Source organism: Ammospiza caudacuta, chromosome 16 (assembly GCF_027887145.1).
Source record: "Ammospiza caudacuta isolate bAmmCau1 chromosome 16, bAmmCau1.pri, whole genome shotgun sequence".
Taxonomy (NCBI): Eukaryota; Metazoa; Chordata; class Aves; order Passeriformes; family Passerellidae; genus Ammospiza; species Ammospiza caudacuta.
In genome coordinates, this window is record NC_080608.1 from 14,185,763 (window position 1) to 14,208,816 (window position 23,054).

The 23,054-nt window shown below is 47.9% G+C and overlaps 1 protein-coding gene across 1 annotated transcript in view; it reads right to left on the bottom strand.

Annotated features, from left to right (window-relative positions):
* Positions 1–23,054, bottom strand: part of ADAM19 (ADAM metallopeptidase domain 19) — a 32,033-nt gene that overhangs the window by 7,718 nt on the left and 1,261 nt on the right. Inside the window, exons 3-15 of the mRNA XM_058815601.1 lie at positions 20,668–20,738; positions 11,380–11,458; positions 10,319–10,395; positions 8,408–8,600; positions 7,904–7,969; positions 6,538–6,609; positions 5,586–5,752; positions 4,612–4,696; positions 4,226–4,365; positions 2,929–3,106; positions 2,017–2,106; positions 646–841; positions 217–325 (exon numbers count right to left, since the gene is read on the bottom strand). Coding sequence (XP_058671584.1) covers positions 217–325; positions 646–841; positions 2,017–2,106; positions 2,929–3,106; positions 4,226–4,365; positions 4,612–4,696; positions 5,586–5,752; positions 6,538–6,609; positions 7,904–7,969; positions 8,408–8,600; positions 10,319–10,395; positions 11,380–11,458; positions 20,668–20,738 — 1,523 coding nt within the window. The remainder of the gene's footprint in view (positions 1–216; positions 326–645; positions 842–2,016; positions 2,107–2,928; positions 3,107–4,225; positions 4,366–4,611; positions 4,697–5,585; positions 5,753–6,537; positions 6,610–7,903; positions 7,970–8,407; positions 8,601–10,318; positions 10,396–11,379; positions 11,459–20,667; positions 20,739–23,054) is intronic.

The following is a 23,054-nucleotide window of genomic DNA, read 5'->3' on the forward strand; positions in this document are numbered from 1 at the left end:
CTTCTGTAGCTTTGGAAGAACACCAACTTTGAAAATGGTGACCTGAAAGCTTCAGCTGTAAAGGCTCCAAGTCCCACAAGGATGCAGCTGGTTTCCCGGGAGGCAGAGGGAGGGAGTGAACCAATGCATGCATCAGTTTTATCTCCTGGCCCGTAATTTTGTAACATATAAAAACATCTCCATTGAGCAACCCTGGGCTGCCCCTGTGCTTTGTACCTCGTGTCACATCTCCTGTAATTCCCGTAGATGTCCTTCCCACAGTTCCCATAGATGTCTCCAGCAGCATTGACCTTCTCAAAGCAGGCATCAGGTGCTGGCTGTGCTCCTGCAGGGGAGAGACTCAAGTGGCTGTTTCATCCCACCCCGTGCCAACCACTCACTTGTCCTTTTTCTGGAATGGTTGGAGCATGGGAAATGTTTTGCTGCCTCCTCCATGTGAGTAAGGCAGGACAAAAGGCTGCTCAGGCTCTGCTGCGGACAGCAGGTATGGAAGGTGCTCCTGCCTTGCTCAGGGTGAGGAACAGCAGGAGCAGAGCATTTGCTGGTTCAAAGGCCAGCAGGCTGTGACTTGCAGGTGCCAGACACCTTGGAAATACTGTGGAAATGTGGAAACACTTGGCAATGTGGTGCAGGCAGTGTCCTTACCAGGCCCCCAGAGCTGCACACACTGGTCCCTGTAGGTGAGGCACATGCCACTGTAGCAGTAAGCCTTTCCCCCATCACAGGCAGCCCCATCCATCTGGTAGGAGTTGGGGGGGCAGAATGGGGACTCGCCAGTGCAGAATTCTGGGAGGTCACAGAGTCCTGAGCTCTTCCTGCAGGGAGTTCCTGGGGACATCAGCTACAAAGAGACAGTGGAGAAAACCCAGAATTATTGCTTGGCTGCTCTGTGGTTTCATGTCTGTGGATAAGGCAGAACCCTGTATGTGTCACTTTGTCTTCTCTGTCTGAGGGTTTTTGAGGTCAGCAGAGACTGGAGCCTCTGGGACTTCATTAGCTGGGGGAACTGTGTAGAATACAATTAATGACTGCATCCCTCCCCAAGGCAACAATGAGATCATGCACGGAATGTAAGACTGCCAGACCTCATGGGGACACTGATCCATCTCACTCTACCCTAGGGTAGAATCCAATTTACCTGAACCATTTCTGACAGATGCTTGTGTAATCTGTTCTCAAAACCCTCCCTGGTTGGGAAGTTTGTTTCTGTCATTTCTGCTGGAGACATTTTCCTGATGCATAACTTATGTCTCCCTTGCTTATGAGTTTGATCAGTTCATTCTGCTCTTGTCCACCACACATGTGGAGAACAAAGGGCACTCACAGTCACATCTGGGAGCTTGTTCCAAGTGAGTCCAGGTGGATTTCTGGAAATTGTTTCCCCCATTTTGCTCAGGATAGTTCAGTAGGAGCATGCAGTCAATGTGCAAACATAAAGATGAGCTTAAGAGAAATGTTTTCTCCACGTTTGTTTTTGAGTTAATTTATTGTCAAATTTGAGATCTTTGGCTCCAAAACTAGAACTACATTTTAACAGTCACTATAAGGGAAGCTGAGATTTAAAATTATACTTTTTGCTAGCAGTTCTTCAGCAAACACCAAAGCTAAAGGGATTCAGCTGCACCCCAGAAAAGAGGGTTCAGAGCAAACACAGCATCCCTTATCCCTGGAGGAAGGGTTTGCTCCAAGAGCTCTGTCTAGATTTCTTCTAGAGCCAGTGGAGAGAAATAACAGCTCTGATTTAACCCTCAGTGTTTAAGAGAGGCAGTGTGACTTCACTCCAGCAGCACTCACAGCTCATCTTAAGACACCACAGGAGTCAATTTAACCAGCCAGAAGAAAGGACCCCACTAGTCTGATTACACCCATGGCTGTTGCACCTAAAGACAAATCAAACCAGGTGAGGAGTTAAACTCCATATTTGGCTGTGTTTTCTCCCCTTCCCCCTCCAGTTTCCAGCCTCACACTTGCCCTGCTGTTATTCCCTTTCCTCTCAGGAAAGCCCAGAGCCCTCACCTTGCACTGATGGCAGCAGCTGCCATGGGCACACTCAGCACCAGGCTTCAGGGAGCAGGTCCTGGGGTCACAGCAGGGATTCCTGCAGTCCTGCAAGGCAGAGAGGAGCAGCAGAGCTCACAGGGCAGGTCTGAGCTGGCACTGATGTGCTCTCACTCACCGTGGGTCACACACAGAGTAAAATCCTCCCTACCAGGGTATCTCAGGGACCCAGCATGAGCTCAGAGCCAGCACTGCACAACCTCCCTCTGATGGGATACAGCTGCTTGTGCTAATCACATCTGGAGAGCCTGGGCTGCTGGTCCAGCTCCCTGTTCTCTTATGAGGCAAAGGATGGATTTGCAGAAGTGAGATGCAGTGCTGAGAGAAGCCCCATCCTTAACAGGAATGGAGCCATAGGGAAAGTGAATTTACATATGAAACTGAAACATCTGGAATTTTTTCACTGGAAGGGTTGCTAAGCATTGGGATGGGCTGCCCAGGGAGGTGGTGGGAGTCACTGTCCCTGGAGGTGTTCAAGAAATGACTGGATGTGGCACTCAGTCCTGTGGTTCCTTTGACAAGGTGGTGATGGGTCACAGGTTGGACCTGATGATCTTGGAGGTCTTTTCCAACCTAAATTAATCTGTGATTCTGTGACCTAAAATCCCCTTTTCATCTCCTTTTTAAATAAAGTTTTAATCACCTCTGTTCAGGTGGACCACGCCATCCCTGAGTTCTTGGGGGATTGTACCACACACTGTGAAGTCAGATGTAATATTTTCAAACCTTGATTTAAATTAACACACAGGGAAGATACTTTTGTCTCCTGCACAAAAAGCTGATTACAGATCACAAAACTACATTTGCAAAATACATAATTTTAAAAAATTGTGTCCCACTAAACCCCAGATGGTTGGATCTGGATCTCACCTCCACCTCTCCACAGTCACACTCCTCTCCCTCCTCCAAGTAGCCATTTCCACATTTCCCTCCACCATACATCCTCTTGGTGTCTGGCATGTTGGAGAGGCACATCCCTCCACCAGAGTGCAGGTACTTCTCCAGCTCCTGTCTGTTGCACTGGTTGAACACCTTGGGGAATGGGTGCCTGAACAGAGACAGGGTAGAAACACATGAAGCCAGGTCTGGGCAATGGTTTAGAGAAGCAAAAAGGAGCACATGCAAATCCTGACAAGTGCCAAAGGACACAGGTCTCTCCCTGAAATTCCTGGAGTTGTGCTAAAGCAGGTGGTGATTTCCTGTGCCTGCACTACACAAGTGAGACTGCACTGCAAGACTGTTTAATAACATGATGGCCTTACAAAATAACTTTGTAGAACCAAGATACGTTGAGTTATATCTGACTGTGCTTGCTGACAAGCATGGCTGTCCTCTCCTCAGTACTGGAGCTGTGGTTTATTCCCAACTGCTTGAAGAATAAGCCTGAGAATTCAGCACACTGCCTGTGAGCCTAACTGCTAAAAATAATATTTAATTTTTCCTATCTACCACCTCATTTTGAAGAACATTAATATTTTCTGTGACACGAATTATTAATTTCTGTTGCTACAATCCCTGTGCACTCCATGTGTGGCTGTGCATTTGTGTGGACGTTGTGTGCTCTGCTTGCATGCCACTGTGCTTTCACTTCTCACCCAAATGGTTTTGGAGGAAATGGTGCATACAAATGAAGATGCCCATGAAAAAAAACAAAGATCTGTTCAAACAGAGGAAGGCTTGAGAAAATGGTGAATGTGGCTTTAAGTGTATGAGTTCATCTGGCACGTTTCATGACTGAATTGTAGAAATTTTTATGTTTCCTCATCCAAAATCAAATTCTGAATTCCTATGGGCTTCTGGAGCCGCTCTTGCTTCCCCTTTCTCTCACCAACTTCTTTCCTGTTTAACACAGGCTCTCAGAAACCAAGGAGTATTCTCAAGAAAAGGCAACAGGAAAATTTTCCTTTTGCCCAACAGTTCAGAGCTCCACCTTCATATGCTGCCGTCACCTAAGGCCAGTCTCAGGCAGGAATCAGTTCCCTGGGAATCAGCAAACTGCTACTGCTCCACGCCCCAGGCTATGTCCAGCAATTTTTTATCTATAAACACTGACTCCAGCAGGCAGCAACAAACCCACGTTCACTCTACATCTCTAGCTCTTACTCCACCAAGGCCCTTGTAACAAAGCCCTTCCCATTCCTCCCTGAGCCCATGGGGATGAACTCACCCAGTGGCAGAAGCCATGATGCAGCCCCCATCTGCTGCAGGGGTCGTACAGCAGCCAGCAGAGTCGTGGTTCATGCCAAAATTGTGTCCCATCTCATGGGCAATGGTAGCAGCAACTCCAATGGCATTATCAGAGTGGTCCTGTGCAAGGCCAAAGAGGCACATCAGCATTTTATCTGTGCCTGTCCTGTGCACCTCTGGGTCGATGGGGTGAGGGGAATTTCTCATTTGTACACGTAGAAAATATCCACTGGAGATATTCCTGCCTGTAAGCAGGTGAGTGGAGAACTTGACAGGAAATATTTTCTCCCTGGGCTTTAGGAGGCCTCTCTCCTGTGTATTCACTACTGGCAAGAAGCTTTATATTGAGGATTGGCAATCACTTACCATGTTTACTCCTCCTGACTGGAAGTCAGAGCACATGGCCATCACAGGAGCCAAGCCCACTGTGGTACCTTTGAAGGGCACACCCCTAAAATCAACAGAAAGAGCATGAAATGGCACTGAGGCACTCGAGGAGACAGGCAGAGAAATGCACCCTGCAGTGCACAGCTCCCTACACAGCGTCAGGGAGACACATTGCCTTTATAGTGTCTTCCAGAGCAGGACATCACAGCAGAGCTACAAAGCCTTTAGGTCTGTTTATCTTGGACTGATACTCTGTTTTGTGGGCCAGCCAGACAATCCTATTTTTTGTAATGGTTTGGTTCCAAAAAGTGCTCCTGCTGAGCTTTGCAACAAGCACAGAAAAGATCAGCTCTGGATCCTTAGCTGAGTACTGTTTGTGGATAACTAATTTACCATAAGCCTGATATTTGCCAGCCTGGGATTTGGGGATTTCAGGGAGTAGTAACACCTCTGAGGTGCAGCCACATTCTGCTCCAGCCTCTGAATTGGAATGCTGCACCACCCTGAAATCTCTGAAATGGGGGCCCTGGAAATTGTGCTCAGGACGTGACCAGATGGAGAGGAAATACAGTAATGCTAAAGGGAAAGAAATCCAACCAAAGAAAACAAGGAAAAAGGCATTTTATCTCTGCATTTCAACCCCACAGGTCCTCTGACTCATCCTGGTGGATGAATTTCCATGGAGGAGGTAAAGGGTATCTGAGAGCTGCTGCAAATGTTTTCTTCCAATGCCATCTGCATTGCTGATCCTGATGGATCTGATGGATCATGGCCCATCAGCCACAGGCCACCATCAGCTGGCTCCCAGCACCAGGGCTCCGTGTGCCAGTGGGGTGGGTTGGCAATTAATGCTTTCCACAAAGCCACTTTGAATCCTGCAAGCATATCATGGTACAAAAACTGATTTCCCACCCACCCAAGCCACTTGTCAGAAACAGGAGGAATGAGCTCACGTGATTAGTTGGGCATTGTCATGTTTTCTGTGCAGCCTCTCTTTGCTGCTCCAGGCCAGGAAGGACTTGAGGGTGGAGTAGGGATTCTCTGTTACCTCACATTGATCCCCATAATTCCAGATCTCCAGCCCCACCAAGGCAATCCGGATATTCAAGGCTCTATAAAACTAAGATACAGAAAAGAAAGCAGGTGATAAAATGAGGACCACAAAGTTATTTTACTGGGTTTTTAAAACTCAAATGTATCCTGCTAATTGCTACTAAAGATTCATGTGTCCAGAGAAGATGCTTGCTCTGGAAATGCATTTCAGCTTAGTGCTGAGCTCTGCAGACAGAAATGTGCAACCACCTAAACTCAAACTGAAACAGACATTGAGCTTTCATTTTTGAATGATTGGCAAAGACATAATCTGAAGAAAAAGACTGAAGACTGATATCATATGTTTCATATTCCAATATGTCAAAATTCCTTCTCCTGTTTGCGCTTCTGCCATGTCAGGTGCCAACAGGAGAAGCATTCATGAGTAATGGGGTGAAGGGAGTGGTGGAAGGGGTTTAAGGGGAGCAGAAAGGAAGTAGATCTGAAAAGTAAAGAAGTTTTACTTCAACAGCACTGCAGGGATGACTTCTGAAAGCTCCTTCCAGTTCTACTTTCTACCATTTCAAGTGAATACCTCAGTCCCTTTTCAAAAAGCATTACTTAGGTAACAGTTTTTACAGAAATGGAGTAAAACACAAGGTGCTCATGCTGGCTCCAAGGAATGGAGATCCCCCACCCTGTTCTGGATTTGGAACAACACAATTGTTTGGCAGACACTCTCCCCAAGTCACTAGGGAGAACTGCCAAAACATTATTCTCCCTCCCAAAAAGCCAGCCTTCCCCTGGCCAATTAACTATCATATTTTATGATCTAGGCCTTGCTTTCCTCCTTTCACACACACACAGTCTCACCTTATCTACATAATTAGCAGCCTCCAGTAATTTCTGCTTCGTTGCTTCAATGTTGAAGTGATGTTTCTGAAACTGAACAAAATGAAACAAAACATGTCAGGCAGCACAAAGACATTTACAAAGAGCTGAAATGTGTTAAAATGAGCCACATTACTCTGGAAATGAGAAGGTAACTCTGAAGTGAAGTCTCTCTGCCATGCACATCTGACTTTAGGCCCACCTGTACAGGTATATTCAGAATTTATCCCTGGCACACCATGGCAGTGGTGCTACTCAAGTGGTGGCACAGTGAAGCAACCCAAACTTATCAGTGTCCCCAGAGCTGGGGGCTGACAAGGAACTGGCAAATGTGCCAGGTGAAATATGTGATAACAGGACTTCATGCCTGAGGTGGTGGCTGCTGGAGCTTTCATCACATCTCCCTCATCCAACCAATTTGCTTACTTAAATCACCTGGCAATGAATGAGGTAATTTTAGCAAACTGGCTCAAAGAGTTAAAGTGGCAAAATGTTCAGATTTTTGTTTAACAGATGACAAAACCCTGGACTTTTCTTTTAGTCAGGAACCCAGCAAAGAAAGGGCATTTAAGAACAACACTGTGAGCCTCTGTCCCAGTTTCTCTGATCAAATGGGGAACAACATATGGCAGTTCCTGGGTATTATGTGTTTTCTCAGTTTCCCTGGTGTCCTGCTGCCTAACAGAGAAATCAAAATAGGTTCTGCCTCTTTAGCTTTGTTCAGAATAAATTATAGCCCAGAGCACTGTGTGGTTTTCCCTACTGGAGTTTCAAGTTGTAAATTATGGATAGGACCAGCCTGGCTCCCGTCTGTGCTGCAGATTAAACAATCAGTAAAACACTGTGTGGTTTACACTGTCAGTGTGTCTGGCCTGTCCAGGCTGGGGATGGGGGAGGGATTGCTGACTCCACTCTGCTTCTCCCAGACCTATTCTGTGAGCTGGAGCCTTAAAAATGTCTATTTATATATCTGCTAGCAGTTCAGAGCAGAGCATCATCATGGTTATCTTCTCTAGAGATTAAGTGTACTGCAGTTAGAAGCACATCACTCCTGGAAACCCCCAAATTTCTCAATCCTGACTCTCCCAGCCACAACTAGGACTGACCACTGCTACCCTGAGACCAGAACTGACCCTCAGCACTCATCCAAATCTGCATCTCTCCCTGGGCCAATGGTGGCTGCCAGGACAAAAGTGACCCAGGCACAGCTCCCCCTGTCCAGTGAGAACCACTGGAACTGCAAAAGAAAACTTGCTGAGCCTCAGCAGCCCTCCCTGCCCCAGGGGATGCTGCAGGTGGGATGCTCTGAGCCCAGTGCTCCTTGGATATAATAAATCCCATTTCTTACCTCTGCATAATCAGCCACCAGCAGGAGCTCCACATACTTTGTAGCCTGCAGAGTGTCCCGTTTCACCTGCAGCAGCAGCAACACTGGGTTATTGGGCTACTCCCCCAACATCCCCCAAGAAACTCTTTACAAAATACATGTAGAGGTCATTTTTCCCAGCTTGTTTCTCACTGGCCATTCACCCCAACCCATGATGCACAGGGACATCCAAATGTGATTGGTTTAGGGCAATCAAGGTCAGTATAGCTACAGCAGGTGCCCACAAGCCTGTCCTCAGCCCACCTTTTGTTCCTGTGTGGGATGTAGGAACAGCTACAGCCCACCACAGTCCCCAACACTCATTTACTTCCCTGCTGGAGTCACTTTTTCACATCCAGCTTGCTGAAAACCCTCCTAAATGCTCTTCATTTCACTTTCTCAGCAATGCTGCTATGAAACAGCAGGGCTGGGAACAGGTGGGATGTTTGGAGCATCATGCATGGACCCAGGCTGAGCCCTGCTCACCCTCTGGCCTGCTGATTCCATCCCAGCTGTGAAGTTCCTGAGCCAATATTCAGCTGCATGCACAGTGCCCTGGTGGCCACAAGCTCCTCCCTGCAGCCTCAGGTTGTCCACCCTGTAAATCAAGTGCTGGTTTGGGCTGTCAGGAGCTGGCTCCAAGATATAGCTGGAATTGCTGCTCAGTGTGATAAGTCCTCTGTTGAAAGGGGAAGCAATAAAAGGGAAAGTTGATTACTATCACAGCAACTGGGGACAAATCCTTCTGCTGCTGCTGCTGCTGCTGCTGCTGAGCTCCCATCTGACTCTGGCAAGACACTTATCCTTACCAGGCCAGGCAGCTCATTGATAAAAAGGGGGGGAATATTTTGAGTTCAGAGGGGGAAATCCTTGACCTTCCATATATTAAAATCCATTCAGTGGGCCTCAGACATTGAGAGGCTATTGGAGCATGTGCTGCAACCTGAGAAGTTTAATTTACAGCTTTTTCTTTAGGGGCAGTGGAAGCTTTTCTACCAACAGAAGAATTTTGCCTTTAACAGAACTGACTTGAAAAATGTGAAGACTTTGTTTGTCAACAGGAAAAGCAGAGTTCTCCCTGGGTCATGCGCATACCCAGATGGCTCTAGATTTCTCAATGAGCATGTTACAGCCAGGAGAGCTGGAAATGTGTGTGTGATGCCCCCTAGAAAATGTGTGGCCTGATGGGCACCACCCACACCAAGCAGGCTCAGAGTGAGAACAGCCACGTGTGCTCAGCTGCTGTGCCTCCCCAGCAGTGAGAAAAAGATATCAAGGAGCTGCCAGCAGACACTGAGAGCTCAGGAGTGCAGGAAGCCTCTGCTCAGGCACACTGAACATCTCTGGAAAGCAGAGCCTAGGGAAACACAGGCTGACAGAAGCATGGCACACCTGTGACTGCTTTTGCTTTTGGAGTGTTTATTGCAAGCCACAGGTGGCTGCACTGTCCTGGTTATCTCACTGGGCCCTTTGGCCTGTGCTACACTCACTGGGATGTCTCAGGTTTGCTTTGGCAGGGGCTGTTTCCTGGCTGGAGCCAGTCCCACCAGCACAGCTTCCAGCAGGGCTCCAGAGCAATGACCACTAATGTCAATAAAGCCGGTGTGATGTTTTGGAAACAAACTCTGAGCTGGTGTAAATGAATGCAGCTCCTTGGTCGCAACAAACTGCTTCACTTAGTCCTGGCTAAGGATACAGACCCCCTTTTCCAGCCAAAGACTCCATTACTCCCAAAATAAAGGTTTCACACACACAGCCCTGGCACCACCTGGGGAGAAGGCAGAAAGCAGAAAGCTCACAGCCCAGGAGGGAGCTCAGCCTTGAAGACTTTGCCCCAAAACACACAGCAAATTGCCAGCTGTGAGACAGTGGGAGAAGGTTTCTGCACAAGTGTAGAGCACTGTGCTGGGACGTGGTGAGTCCTGTCCCTGCCTGTGACAGACGCAGCCCTGAGCCACCAACAAGAGTCTCCTGCTGCAGTGGGCTCAGGTTAAACTCAGTCACTGCACCCGTCCACACTGGGGGAAGGGTCCTGGAGCTGCTTAGGAGGCCATGGCTACTAATGACACCCCAAATTCTGCATTTTCCACAATATGCCCCTTTTTACACCCAGCTTGGGTGGCCTTTGAGAGCTCTCCATCCACTTGGAGAGAATCAGGCTGCTGGGAGAAGAGCTCAGGGTGCAACACCTGAGCAGGGGCATTCCTGAGGGCATTTCCAAGGGCATTCCTGGTGGCATTTCCAAGGGCTATTCCCAGGGGCATTCCAGGGGCATTCCTGGTGGCATTCCCGGGGGCATTCCCAGGGGTATTTCCAAGGGCATTCCAGGGGGCATTTCCAAGGGCATTCCCGGGCCATTCCCGGGCCATTCCCGATTCCAGCGCCCCCGGCACTCACCGCAGCCCTCGGCAGGCGCTGAGGGTGACGCTGGAGCGCTGCCAGCCGCGCACGGTGCCGTGGTAGAAGCAGTGCTCCTGCAAGGCAGAGGAGGCAGGGTTGGGGCTGCTGGGATGGACACGGCACATGGCATAAATTCAGGCGTCGCCGAGTCCCGTGCGAGCGCCGCCGACACTCCCCGCTCGTTGTGTTCCCTTTCCGCTGCCTTTGGCAGCTCGTTATCAGCGCTAAATCTCCGTGACTCCGCCGCGAAATTTGGCATCGAACAGCTCCTTGTTGCCAGCAAAAATGGAGAGATCTGAATCCCCCAGGGGAGGACCGGGGTGGCTGCAGCACTGAAACAAACTCAAATCTTTCTGCTGGAGCAGGAGCTGCCCATCCATCGATGGCAGCTGGCCCCGGGCCGTGCCCCAAGGGATGCGGCTGCAGCCCCACAGAGGGTGACACTGTGGGCAGCTGGTGGGACAAAGGCAGCCTCTGGCAGGGACAAGGAGGCTTTGGGGCAGAAACGCCAATATATTCATTATATCCCTTCCCCTCACCCCGGGGCAGCAGTAGGAAGGATGATCTCATGGAGATTTTATCTCTTATTTTTGCTTTGTGACCAATGCACATCTTTGTGCTGCTGCAGCAGGGGCAGCCAAGCCTGGTGAGATCAGTAATTTATGGGGTTTATATTGAACAGGAGGTGGCTTATAGGGGCTGCTTTCCCCAAAGGCTGGGAAGGCCCTTGGTGGCAAAGCAAAAAGCAAGAGGGTGAGCAGTGTGAGGAATAAACAATTCCCCAGCACCCAGAGAGAGGGAAGCAATGCTGGCTGCTGACCTTGGCTCTCATAACACAGCTCAGGCAAAACAGAAAGATGTTTTTACCATTTTTGGGGGATGGAGCAGCTTTCCCACTGGAACCTCCCGGATCAGAAAGCTGCGCTGCCCTCCCCTTCAGCTCTAAGCTGTGGGGATCTGTGCTTAAAAAAAAGGCCCAGGAGGAAGAGGTTCACCTGCTTCTCCACACCCAGCCCGTGTGCCCTGCAGGCACAGGAGGGAAGGATCTCTGCACTCACCGTGTGGCTCAGGGCCGTGCTCTGGGCTTGGCCAGTGTGGCTGTAGTGGGTCTCAGTGTAGCCTGGTGCAAAGAGGTTTCTGCAGACACAGTGGAGGGGTGAAAGAAAGGCAAAGTTAAAAATCAAGATGGTAAGACTTTTTTTTTTTTTTGACCTGAATTTCTGCTTCTTAGGGGTGCTTTAAAATCAGCTAGAGCCAGCTCTTTCTGAAGCCAGTGTAAATATTCCTGCTGCTGTGGAGTTGGGGCAGTCACTGTTTTCTACCCATGGTGTGAAACCAGCTGCAACACCCTGGGAGACAGGGATCCACAGGACACCAGCTGTGCTCTGCTCCCTGCTCTCCCTCCTGCCAGGCCTTGCCCAGGGAGCAGCTCCTGGGGGCCCAGGAGCCTTGGGATCCATGGCAGGAGCATCACCACGGGCTGTGGGAGCTGTGCAGAGCACGCTGTGATGGCAGAGGGCCAGAAGGTGGGAGCACAGCTGACCTGGGCACTTCCATCCCTCCACTGCCCTGGCAGGAGCTGAGCACCTCTCACAGAGCACATCCGCTCCTGGGAGGGCCCCACGAGCCATCTAAGTGCTCTTTCAAGCCATTTATTAAATTAAAATAATAACAGAGAGCCTGTCCCTGAGTTCAATTAGGCACCAAGATCCAATTCCAACAGCTGCAAGTAAACAATTCCATTTTTACATGAGGACTTTTAATGACCCAGAATCCCAACCTAATCACTGACCCTTAATGGGTACAAATGTCTGTGCAGAGTTTTCTTTCTATTGCCAAATTATGCCTCAAATTATACTAGGATTAAATTCAAAGCACCAAGTCCTGCATAGCAAACAACACAGGCCACATCTGGGTGCTGGTGTGAGTCCTCAGCTCAAACCCAGACTGTCTCCACTGCCCAGATCTGAGTACAATCATAAATTAATCTCTATCTGCATTTCAACTGCTGCCCAGAAGCTGGTTCACATCTCTGTTATGGGAAAATGCTGATTCCCCAATTTGAATTTCTTCATGTCATCCCCATGTACACAATATTCTCCCTGTCTTCAACCCAGGATCACACCAAAAGTCTATAAAAGGAGCTCCTGTGCTCCTTTAGAAAGAAAGCATTTTGATTTTGTTCCAGAGGAAACAGCCTTCTCCTTCTTTTTAAACATCTGCATTTGCTAAACAGTGATGTAAAAAGTACAGCAAGTCAAACTCTGGGCCAAACCAAGAAGGTCATATCCTGTGTCCATCTCAGCAGCCATAAAATGTAGGATTAAAGCAGTTTTTAAAAACAATAGTTTGGCTTCAAAAATTTGGAGGAGGATCACAGACATGCCCCATTGATGGAACAGTCCTGCAGCAGCCCCATGGTGCTGCCAGGCCACCAAAGTGCCACATTTGCCATCCATGAGGATGCCACATGCACCCTGTGCAATGTGTTCTCAGATGCAGCTGCAGCTCAATCCCTTTGCATCCCTGATTAAAGCATGTCATGCACCAGATTGTAGAATTAAACTGCTACAAAGCAGGAAAAAAAGTTTTCTTCTTTTCTTTGCCTGGTTTCTTTGAACTGGATTAAGAAAACTGCATCACAAACACACACAAAGATTTTTCCATCTTGGTTTTCGGTGCCTGTCGGTCAGATCTTATCAACCTTGTAAACATCTCTGTTTGAAAAGGGGACTGGGTGCCTATGATATGTAATTAAATTACACCAGAACAACAGGAAACAAAACCTTTTATCAGAGTTTGAAAGTGCTTCACCCACCTGGCATCCAAAGGCTCAAGCTGTTAAACTGAACACAGCTTAACAAGAGACAACTGTGCCACTGCTGTGTCTGATAGCATCTGATCTCAGGAAAGCAGCAGCTTTTATCTGAACTTTGAAAGCTCAGCATAGCCCAGAAAAGCTCATTTTGTGTCTTTCTGGTGTGTTAATTCTTATCAGCAGATGCTGTCAGTGATCAGGAGGCCAGGTTGCTGCATTCAAACCCAAGATAAGCAACATCCCACAGAACATAACTCCCTTCATCTCCCTGACTGCAGCAAGGGTGCAAGAAACAAATATTTAATCAACAGATTGCATTAACTGGCAGGAAATTGCCCTGTGCAATGCTCTGGCAGGTATCTGGTGTGTGTCAGGGGCAGACAGTGAAGCAGTGTGATCTGCCCAGACACCAGCCCGTGCATTTCCAGTAGCTGACGCTCTGCACAGCCGGCTTGCTTCATTCCCAAACAAACACTCTTGTGTTTCCCTCCTGCTCCTTTATTCTTGGAAAGCATTAGCCATGAATAGGCACTTGATCTCCCCTCCAGCATCCCCGGGAGGCTCCTCAGAGCTGCTCAGGGAGGGCACAGGGTGAGGACACTCAGCACAAGGGGAGTGCACATCCCTGCTCACTCAGGCTCCAGCCCTTCCTAGAGAGGATTAAGGAGCTTTGCCTGCCTTTTTCGGGACGCTTAGGCAGCTGCTCAGCTGAGAGCCTGTGTCATCTCCATGCTGCAACTTCCAAGCCTCTCTGCACCAGTTGACTCCTACTCCGCACCACGGCGTCCCTAAGAAAAGTCCAGTTTCTTATTCTGAGCTTGAAACAATCCTGTTCAAGAGTTCCCACTCTTAATGCAGGGGACCCTGGGGCTCTTGCAGCACTGCCAGAAAGGGCTCTCACAGGGGATGGATTGCACAAGGTATGGTGGGGAGAGCAGTGAGGAAAGAGGAAAAAACAACAGAACATCTTGCAACACCCTTGGTGGCTTATTTTGAGTGGATAAAATTTCATTCTCAGCCCAACTCGCTTCTTTAGCAAGCACCAAGCTTTCCACCAAACTGTAAATAAACAGCAACAAAACTTTCTGTCACCAAGAGTGCACCAGAGTTATCAGCCAGTCCTCTCTTTTCCACGTGTACCAGTTGCTTGATAAACATCAGAGAAACACCCAACCCACACCCCAAAACCTTCTCTGCCATCATTTCAGAACAACATCCCTGCCAGGCTGAGCAGCGAATTCCAGGGGAGCTCAAACCTGCAAAGCACTGATGGAAGTTTCCAGAAAAACACAGATTTCACCTCCTTGCTGGAGAAGGAAAGTCTGGAAAAAACAGCACAATTTGTTTTTTTCTTCTCAGTTACATTACATGACTCTGTAGTGACCACTTCTCCAGCAGCTCACACTGAAGCTGCAAAAGTCTGGATGCAAAATAACATCACTTAAAGGCTTCTGAGATCCAGTCAGGCAGCTGGCAGATCACTAGCACACATCATCTTCCTAAAAGGCAGGGCTGAGTCTCTCATTAGAGGAGTTATCAGCATGAAGAATTGATGAAGTCAGAGAAAAAGCTGGTTGTGGAAGGGAGCACTCTCCTTTGCTAAAGCTGATAGCAGCTGCAGCTGCTTTGGGGCCAGGGGAAGCTGCACACCAGAGCTGGGGATGCTCTAGAGGAGTCACACCTTTCCAACAGGGACCAGCTCTCAGCAGGATCAGTCAGGCCCCAGCACCCAGCTCAGCCTCCAGGCTCAGGGTGGAATATCCTGCTCTTGGCAGGGATTGCTCCCTGGGAAGCCCTGGGAGCCAGGTTGAATGCGAGCGAGGAAGCCAAAAGAAGGGAGAGTGGCTCGGTGCCATCATGTACAGATGGCCTGAGCAGTTCCTGCTGATGGCTGTCCTGGAGCCACATCCTGGTGCTGCTCCAGCCTTCAATGATATCATTGTTTGACACAAAGCCTCCTCCTCCTCCCTGCGCTGTCCCTGCGTGCAGAGCTGGCAGCATGGGGCAGCCAGGCTCGGCTGGGGCTGGGGGTCACATTCTTCGCTCATGAACTGACATGGTTCTCAGCTCTCTTGGCAGGCAGCTGCCCCTGTGGCACTTGGGGACAGGGAGAGGACGTGGCTTTTTCATCTGGACCCTGCTGAGGAGCAGAGAAGCAGCTGGAGGGAGAGGGGCTGCACCCAAACACTCCCAAAAACAGCAGGAGGAAAGCTGGGGCCCTGCTTGCATGGCCATGGCCTCTTGAGGGAGTGCACATTTCCCAGCTGCTCTAGAGAGCCTCACCCCTATTTTGCTGATAAATGGCAGCAGTTTTGCCTATAAAACATCACTTGTCAGCACTAAGAGGAGCTCAGGGCTGCCATGAACGCACTCAGTTGCACCAAAGATCACCCACAGGCACCCAGAGTGCCCAGCAGCACTCTGATTTTCTTACTAACTAGTGCAAGAAGGACTTTTAATAATTTGGTCCCATCAGCAACCTTGTTTGGGTTCATTTTACAGAGGGGCCAGTCTGCATGGACAGCTGCCAGCTTAGAAACCCCAGCAGTTTCTAGGAGATGGACATGGTTTTTATTTCCTCCCAAAAAAACAAAAGCCAAATGGTCCATGAGGCTCTCATGAGAAACATTGGCATTGATTTTTCAGTCATGGGACCAAGAAAAGTGGAGCCTGCAGTCTCTTACATCTCTTTCCCTGTCCCTCTCCTCAAATCACAATAAATCTGCCCAACCAGGCTGACAGCATCTGGGGGTGGAGGGAATTGATTTTCCCAAGAAACTTTAGACACGAAATTTCCATCTACAATTTGTGGTCCCACTCCATTGCCTCTCAGCAGGATCCAAGTAGGGTAAGAAGGGGAATGTGAACTCTTGCCTCTCAGTCACTTAAGTGTTCCCTAAAGCCAGAATTTATTATCAAAACCTGAAGTGGCCCCATGTTGAACACCACCAACACATGACTCATGACAACACAAGCAGGCCCGCTTTCCATATCCACCTCTTGTGGGAAATGGGAGATTTCAAGCCTCAGGAATATTGCAGTCAAAACCTGGCACTTCATAAAACCGATGAAATCCAATTTTTTTTTTCTTGGTGAGTTCCATCCAGATGAATCCTGGAGCTCTTAAGCTGCCTTCCTCTAGAGCTTTTACTAAGAACATGTTTATTGTGTAAACACAGCAGTTTGGAAGGAAAGAGTGGCTTTCCAACTATTGAGGTGGAACTAAACAAGCCATTTTTAAGGCCTGGGAAAGCACCACAGACTAAAGACTCTCCATCCCCTTCTCCCACCCACATCAGCTGTGATATTCACTGTGTAAATTGTGCTACAGACCCAAGAAAGATTTATCACATAGACCCTTGACTTACCAATAGGAACCATAAAGGAAAAAGGAAATGAAATAAATGGAAAACTGGCTGGTAATGAGTCAGCGCACAAAAGATTTAAAAGGTTTAATTTCCAGGTCTCTTCCTCTCTGCCCCACACAGAGGAATCACTGAATATCCTGAGGGAATCAGGAAGCTGAAAAGCAGCTGTGGCTTTCCAGATCCCACCCCTGTTTTTCTGATGATTCCAAGAGACAGTAGAGCAGGATAAACTCAATTTCCCCTCTGCATAACCCTTAACCCCTGCCCATGAAGGAAGCCCATTAGACACTGATGATGTGTAGCCCATGAGTGGAATAATCTCATATATCCTTCCTGCTCAGAAATGGGCAGCAACTTCCTCACTCAGTTGGTAGAGAGGCCCTGGAAATGTGCAAAAGCAGGAAACACTGGGATACAAGTGACACACAGATCTTTTACTGCCCCACTGAGAGCACCAGGCTGGGTGGGAGCGCTTGTCACCTACCCAGGTAGGGCCAGCAGGGCTGGGAAATGATGCTGCTCCATATCAGAGTGGCCTAAAAACAACTTTTTGTTGGCTCTGAGGTCAGACAGGTGAGCTCTGGATCTCCTTTGCTGTGTCCTCAGGCAGTTCCTGCACATCTCCACTGGGGCTTTGCCACCCAGTGCAGTGGCCAGAATGAGGAACTGAAACAAACAGCCCCAGGCTCTCCCAGGGATTCATCCACAGGCAGGGACACCCCTGGAGAAGCCTCCAATACCCCTGGCAGCTGAGAGAGCCTTTCCCAAGCCTGTTCTTCCCATGAGAGAGAGGAGAGAGAGGAGAGAGAGGAGAGAGAGGAGAGAGAGGAGAGAGAGGAGAGAGAGGAGAGAGAGGAGAGAGAGGAGAGAGAGGAGAGAGAGGAGAGAGAGGAGAGAGAGGAGAGAGAGGAGAGAGAGGAGAGAGAGGAGAGAGAGGAGAGTCTTTTTGCTCCCTTTCCTTCACCAAGGTGAGAAGCCAAATTCCATGCAGGTTTCTGCTGTGCAAATGGGAGCTCTCCTCTTCACTAAGAAAAGCCTCACCCCAGGCAGTGCTGCCACACACATTGAGAGGCTCTCAGCCTGTCCCTGCTTGGCTCAAAGCTGCTTTTTATTAACAAATGCAAATGCCTTTTTAAAAAAGTCACTTTTCATCCAAAGTTTGCAACTCAGATTCTTCCGCTCCTAAGCCCCAGCCAAATTTAAAGCTGCTTTATAGGCAACTCTCCATATAATTTGTTGTTTGTGCAGCTTTGAGCTTTCCAATCCCACAGCTGCAGGACATGGATTTGAGTCATTTAAACCAAGCCAGAGTCATTTGAGTGATATATTTTGTCATTATCCTGAAATGTTACTGTATCATGAACTCTGCTTGAAACTCCAGTGTGCTTCTGATTTCTTATCAAATTCCTGGACAGGAAATAATGCAATATTATGTTAACTGCTAATGCAATAATTGTGTTCACAGATATATGAAGCCCAAATGCAGATGTGTGATGAGCTTATTACAAAACACTGGGTTGGGCACAGCTCTGAAGCAAGATATGCAATAATTTCTGTGTTTCACCTCTGTGGATGAACATGATGTTCTTTTCATATGGAATATGAAATTGGGTGGTGTGAACATTTCTTCCACATATTGAAACTAGAATGTTTCTTCCAAAGCTAGCATCCCTGCCAAATTATAAATCATGACACTTCCCTCACTTTTCAAAGCAATTTTGTCAATTGTCTCTCCAGAAGGAGAGAGGGGAATGTGCAATAAGGCTGCATAATCCACCAAGAACATCACCTCAAGGAGCCCAGGGACAAAGGGGGAGCACAGCACCAACCTCAGCAGCAAAGCTGGTTTCCAAATGCTCCTCTAAGCTGGAGCAATTAAATGGCCCATTTCTCTTATTTTAGTTTAAAAAGCCTCAAGTACCTCCCTTGAAGTTGCAGTTCTCTTATGCCCATTTTCATGTGAACTTGCAACCTGGAGCTTACAGGTTTTGTACAGCTTCGAAGGGACATTTCCCACTTGGGGGATTTCACTTTCTCTCCTGGGGCCACAAACTCTTCCCAGAAGAAGTCCTGGATGCTGCAGTGGCTCAGCACCCCAAACCTCACCCAGAACCTCAGCTTCCCTGTGAGACAAGCATGAGCAGCAATGAGCACCTGGGTCTGCGGAGCAACCGCAGGCTGGGCTCTGCCTTGCCACACTCTTCAACAAGGAGAAGAGGTTTGTCTCCACTTAAAAGTGCTCTGTGGATGCTGATAAATACACAGAGTTTCATCATTCCTCTTTCAATTTAAGTGTCTAAACTACTCCAGCGCTTTCACAAGTCTCTGAGAAGTGGAGCCCTTCCATTAATTGCATTTTGTGATTGTACCATCACCTTTCTTGAGCAAGGACCCAAGGCTAAGCAAGCCTCCCAACATGAAGCACTGCTGTCTATGAATCACCTGCATTTTCCACTGAAAATAAAAATTAAAAGCTCCAAACCAGCTGGTTTTCAACCAAGTGCTATTTCATCAGCACTTGTAAAGGAGATCCATCCTGCAGTGGAAGTGTGTGCACACACTTCCCAAGCCTGTGTGTATACATCTCAATGAATGAAAATGCACTTCAGGAAATAAACACAATAGGAACCTTCTATTATTATAACTCTGTTTACTAACACCAGCAAAGGGTTTTTCTGTGCTGGAAATAGCACAGCACCACTCCCCCAAGCACCTGGAGCTTACATCACTGAGCTTGGACCTCCAACACATCAACTCAGCAAGGATCCTTTCTCTGGCCAGCTTTCTGTGCCAGAAATATTCACCTTTGCATAGCAACTGCAGAATCAGCAGGGCCTGGCAGTCCTGGGAGGAGACCCCCAGCAGCATCAGGGGTTGTGCTGCTTCCAGGCTCAGTTCAGACCTGGCACAGTGCCACTGTCACCAGCAGCAGCTATTCCTCCAGACAGGACTGCCTTAGCAGTGCTCATGGTGCCTGCTCTTGTTTTCCCAGCTGAAAAATACAGAATTTGTAGCTGTTTCTGTTTAGTTCTACACAGGTGCAGGACTGCCTGTGAAAAGCATCCGGTTTTTGCAGCCCTGGAACTCTCGGTATGTTTTGTGACTTTTTACAGAAAACACCTCATACTCATCTTCCATCAGCCATCACAATTCAGGCTTTACTGCAGAAAGTGACCAAAACCCTCTGTTTTTCCTCCAAAACACCCTGAATATAATTTAGGTTTAGGCACTGCCATCAGAACTAGTAAGATCTTCTGACATTTCACTCTTTAAGAAGGAAAGCTGAGCCCTCAGTCTCTGTGGTTGGGATGTCCATAAAATACATTTAAAATATAAGCAGGGTCATTATTCCGAGGTTATTATCCCACTCATTCTAGCAGACAAACATTTGGCTGTATTTCCATAGATAAATCTTCAAACTCATTTAAAAATAAATAAAACACCAACAGTACAAGGACTGCTGAGCAAAGACAAGATAAATTTTCTTGCAGCTAAATTCCCAGCTGCTATTCCATTGCTGGAAACTAATGTAGTCACAGGGCAGAGGGTTTCTGGGGTGGCCTCCAGACCAGAATCCTTCTCCCCACCTTAATCTCCTGCAGCTTCAGCAGAATTCAATATGCATCCCACCCTATGACAGCACACAGCATTGCTCTCCCATGCCTGAGAGGAGGCTGCATTTCAGTTAATGCAAAACCCATTTTTCAGTCTGCTTTAGCATGAAGGGCACTAATGGAATTGAAACTGTCAGATCATTTCTCCTAGGAAGCAGAGAAAGACCTCTTTGGATCACAGCAAATGAAATCCTCATTAGAGTCACACTGACTCTAAAGCACTGAGCTATTTGGTAAATAGGGAGCTTCATATCAACAACATTTTCCAGTTAATGTAGGAAGAATTATGATGCAAAAATAAGTTTACACACTGAGGCCCAGGTCACCATCTGTTTTTTTGCTGACAGAGCTCTGCTATAATGTGCTCTTGGGGTGATTAACATCTGAGGGGACTCGGAATAACCTTGAAATGCAGTGAAGGACTTCCACATCCTGTCTTTATCAAACCCTGCTGAAGTCAGAGGAGGTTTTCCTGTTGACCTCACTGTAATCCTTATTCATTATTTAAGTGGGACCACAATGCAGGGCACAAGCACACTTACTTACCTGTTTTTCTCCAGTTCCAAGACGAGCTCCTGACCTTCTGCCTCCACTGTGACTTCAGCTCGGAGTGGGTGCTGCGTGCAGGGGAAAGGGTTCTGTTACTCACACATCATCCTTATGTATCCCCATCCACAAGTACAAATTGAAATGGAGCTGACCTTAAACCACCCCTTGCCTTCCTCCTGCTTCAGACCTGCAGTGATGGGGAAGGGAAGGGATGCACCAGGGTGGCTCCCAGCTCCAGGCACGCTGCTGCATCCCCCAGCACAGCCATGCACAGGCAGGGAGCAGGGCAGGCATCTGCTGGGGTGCTGTACCTGAGCTAGAGACACCACCTGGTGTCTCAGGAGGAGTAAAGTGCTCAGGTAAGGCAACAGGTCCTGGTGCTGAGGTGCTTGGAGGTGCAGTTGGATGGGAAGAGCTCCCTGCCCGTCCCTCTGCTGCAGATTGTGCTCAGCACAGCATCACAGGACATCCCAGCCTGCCCCAGAGATTGAGGAGTCAAATATCTGAGCTAGTTAACCAAAGCTGCCTTTGTTGTCCCAGCAGAAGGACATTTTTAGGAGCCTATTTCAGGATGAGAGGAATCATGCCTCTTCCAGAGATTCTCATTTTGTTCCTTTACCCACAGAAAGTGCCAGTGAAAGGCGGGGAACAGGGACCCTTGGACGCCTCCGGATTCCAACCATTGCACTGACAGAATTTCAGTGCAATTTGAACAGAATGCACCCCAATTTCTTAGTACTATGGTAAATGCATACACTAACCCAATAAAACCCCCAAATCATTCCAGAGACTTAAGCATGGGATGAGATTTTTAGAGGAGAAACTAGAAGAGGCTCTGGGGTCTGCAGTTTTACCTCTCTCAAAGCAAAACCACTACATAAAGTCACCTTGGGGTTTCCAAGTCTGAATGCTTTCTCACAGAGAAAATGGATGAACAAATTCCCCAGAAGAGAAATTGCTCATATGAATATACTAATGCACTTTATTCAGCTGGAAGAAAAGAGAAATCATGAGGATTGGTGAAATTATTAAACCAGAGTATTTTTTAAATCAGTTTTGGAGGAGACTTTGAGGAACAGAATATTGAAAGTGAAAGAAAGCAAGGTTGACTGAATGGGATGTTCTCTCAGCCTAGAGTTATGCTCACTTGCCATTGTGAGCAATATGCAAACATCTCTTTTCATCAGGTCCCTGCTCATATTCTGGGTTTTGCTCATCCTTCCTTCAGTTTCCAGGACGTGGCATCAGGCCCACAGAGATTATGCAAATCAAGTTAATACATTTAGGATATACAAAAAGGGATAATTGCAACAGGCAGAGCTTCTTTTACTAAATCACAGGTGCACAATTCATCTGAGGATAGGTCTGTGCTTCACTCACTAACAGGAAAGCACTGTAAGGCTGCCCTGCCCATAGCTGAGGGTCTCCATCATCATAAACTCTCTTCACAAGGGTTGTGCTAACATCATTATTGCTAATATCACCCTCCCTCCTCCTTCAGCAGTCCCACTGCTTCAGTCCATCAATTGCTGTGTAAGTGAAATATCCCAGCTGTATATAAGCTTTGCTAACACTCATTTCAGAGCCAACGGGAACTTGCCTGAAACAAACCAAGTGTGACCCCTGAGACTCAGCAAATTTATTTGAGGGGAAATGTTCTCCAGATGTATTTCCATCACTATCAATAACAGAACCAAAACCTGCAGGCAGTATCACAAGGGCATTTTAAAAAGAACTAAGATCATGAGGGAGTCATTGTAGGGTTTTTTGTGTGTAAAAGGACACAATGATAAGTTTTAGAAAGCCTCATATTATGGAAAAGACCCATTAATAAATTCCCAAATAGCACCACTGTGTTCAAGACAAATGGATGTCTCCACAATGCTGAGCTTCCCTTTTTTTTTTTGGTTCACAATGTAAAAAACATCCTGTGGACTTTCCTCTTTCTCTCAATCTCACAACTGCAATTACTTCTTGATTGCAACGACACCAAGCCTGGGAAGGGGAACTGTGTTTTGTGCTATCTGGTCCTCAGTGGTTGTCAGAGTCTGGAGGCTGTTGAGACATCCCTTCATCCCCCCATGGAACAGCAGCAGGGGTGAGATCTGTACTAACACACAGTGTCTGAGACACAGCCAATGCACCTGAGCTGCTGGTTGGCTTCTCTTGCCTTGTGAATCACCCTCCCAGCTGGGATTCACAGAACCAGAGAATGGTTTGGGAATGGAAGGAATCTTAAAGATCATCTTGTTCCATCCCCATGCCATTGGGCTGGGACACCTTCCACTAAGAAAGATGGCTCCCAGCCCCATCCAGGCTGGCCTTGCACACACCTGGGGATGGTGCACCCACAGCTTCTCTGGGCAACTGGCCCAGTGCCTCAT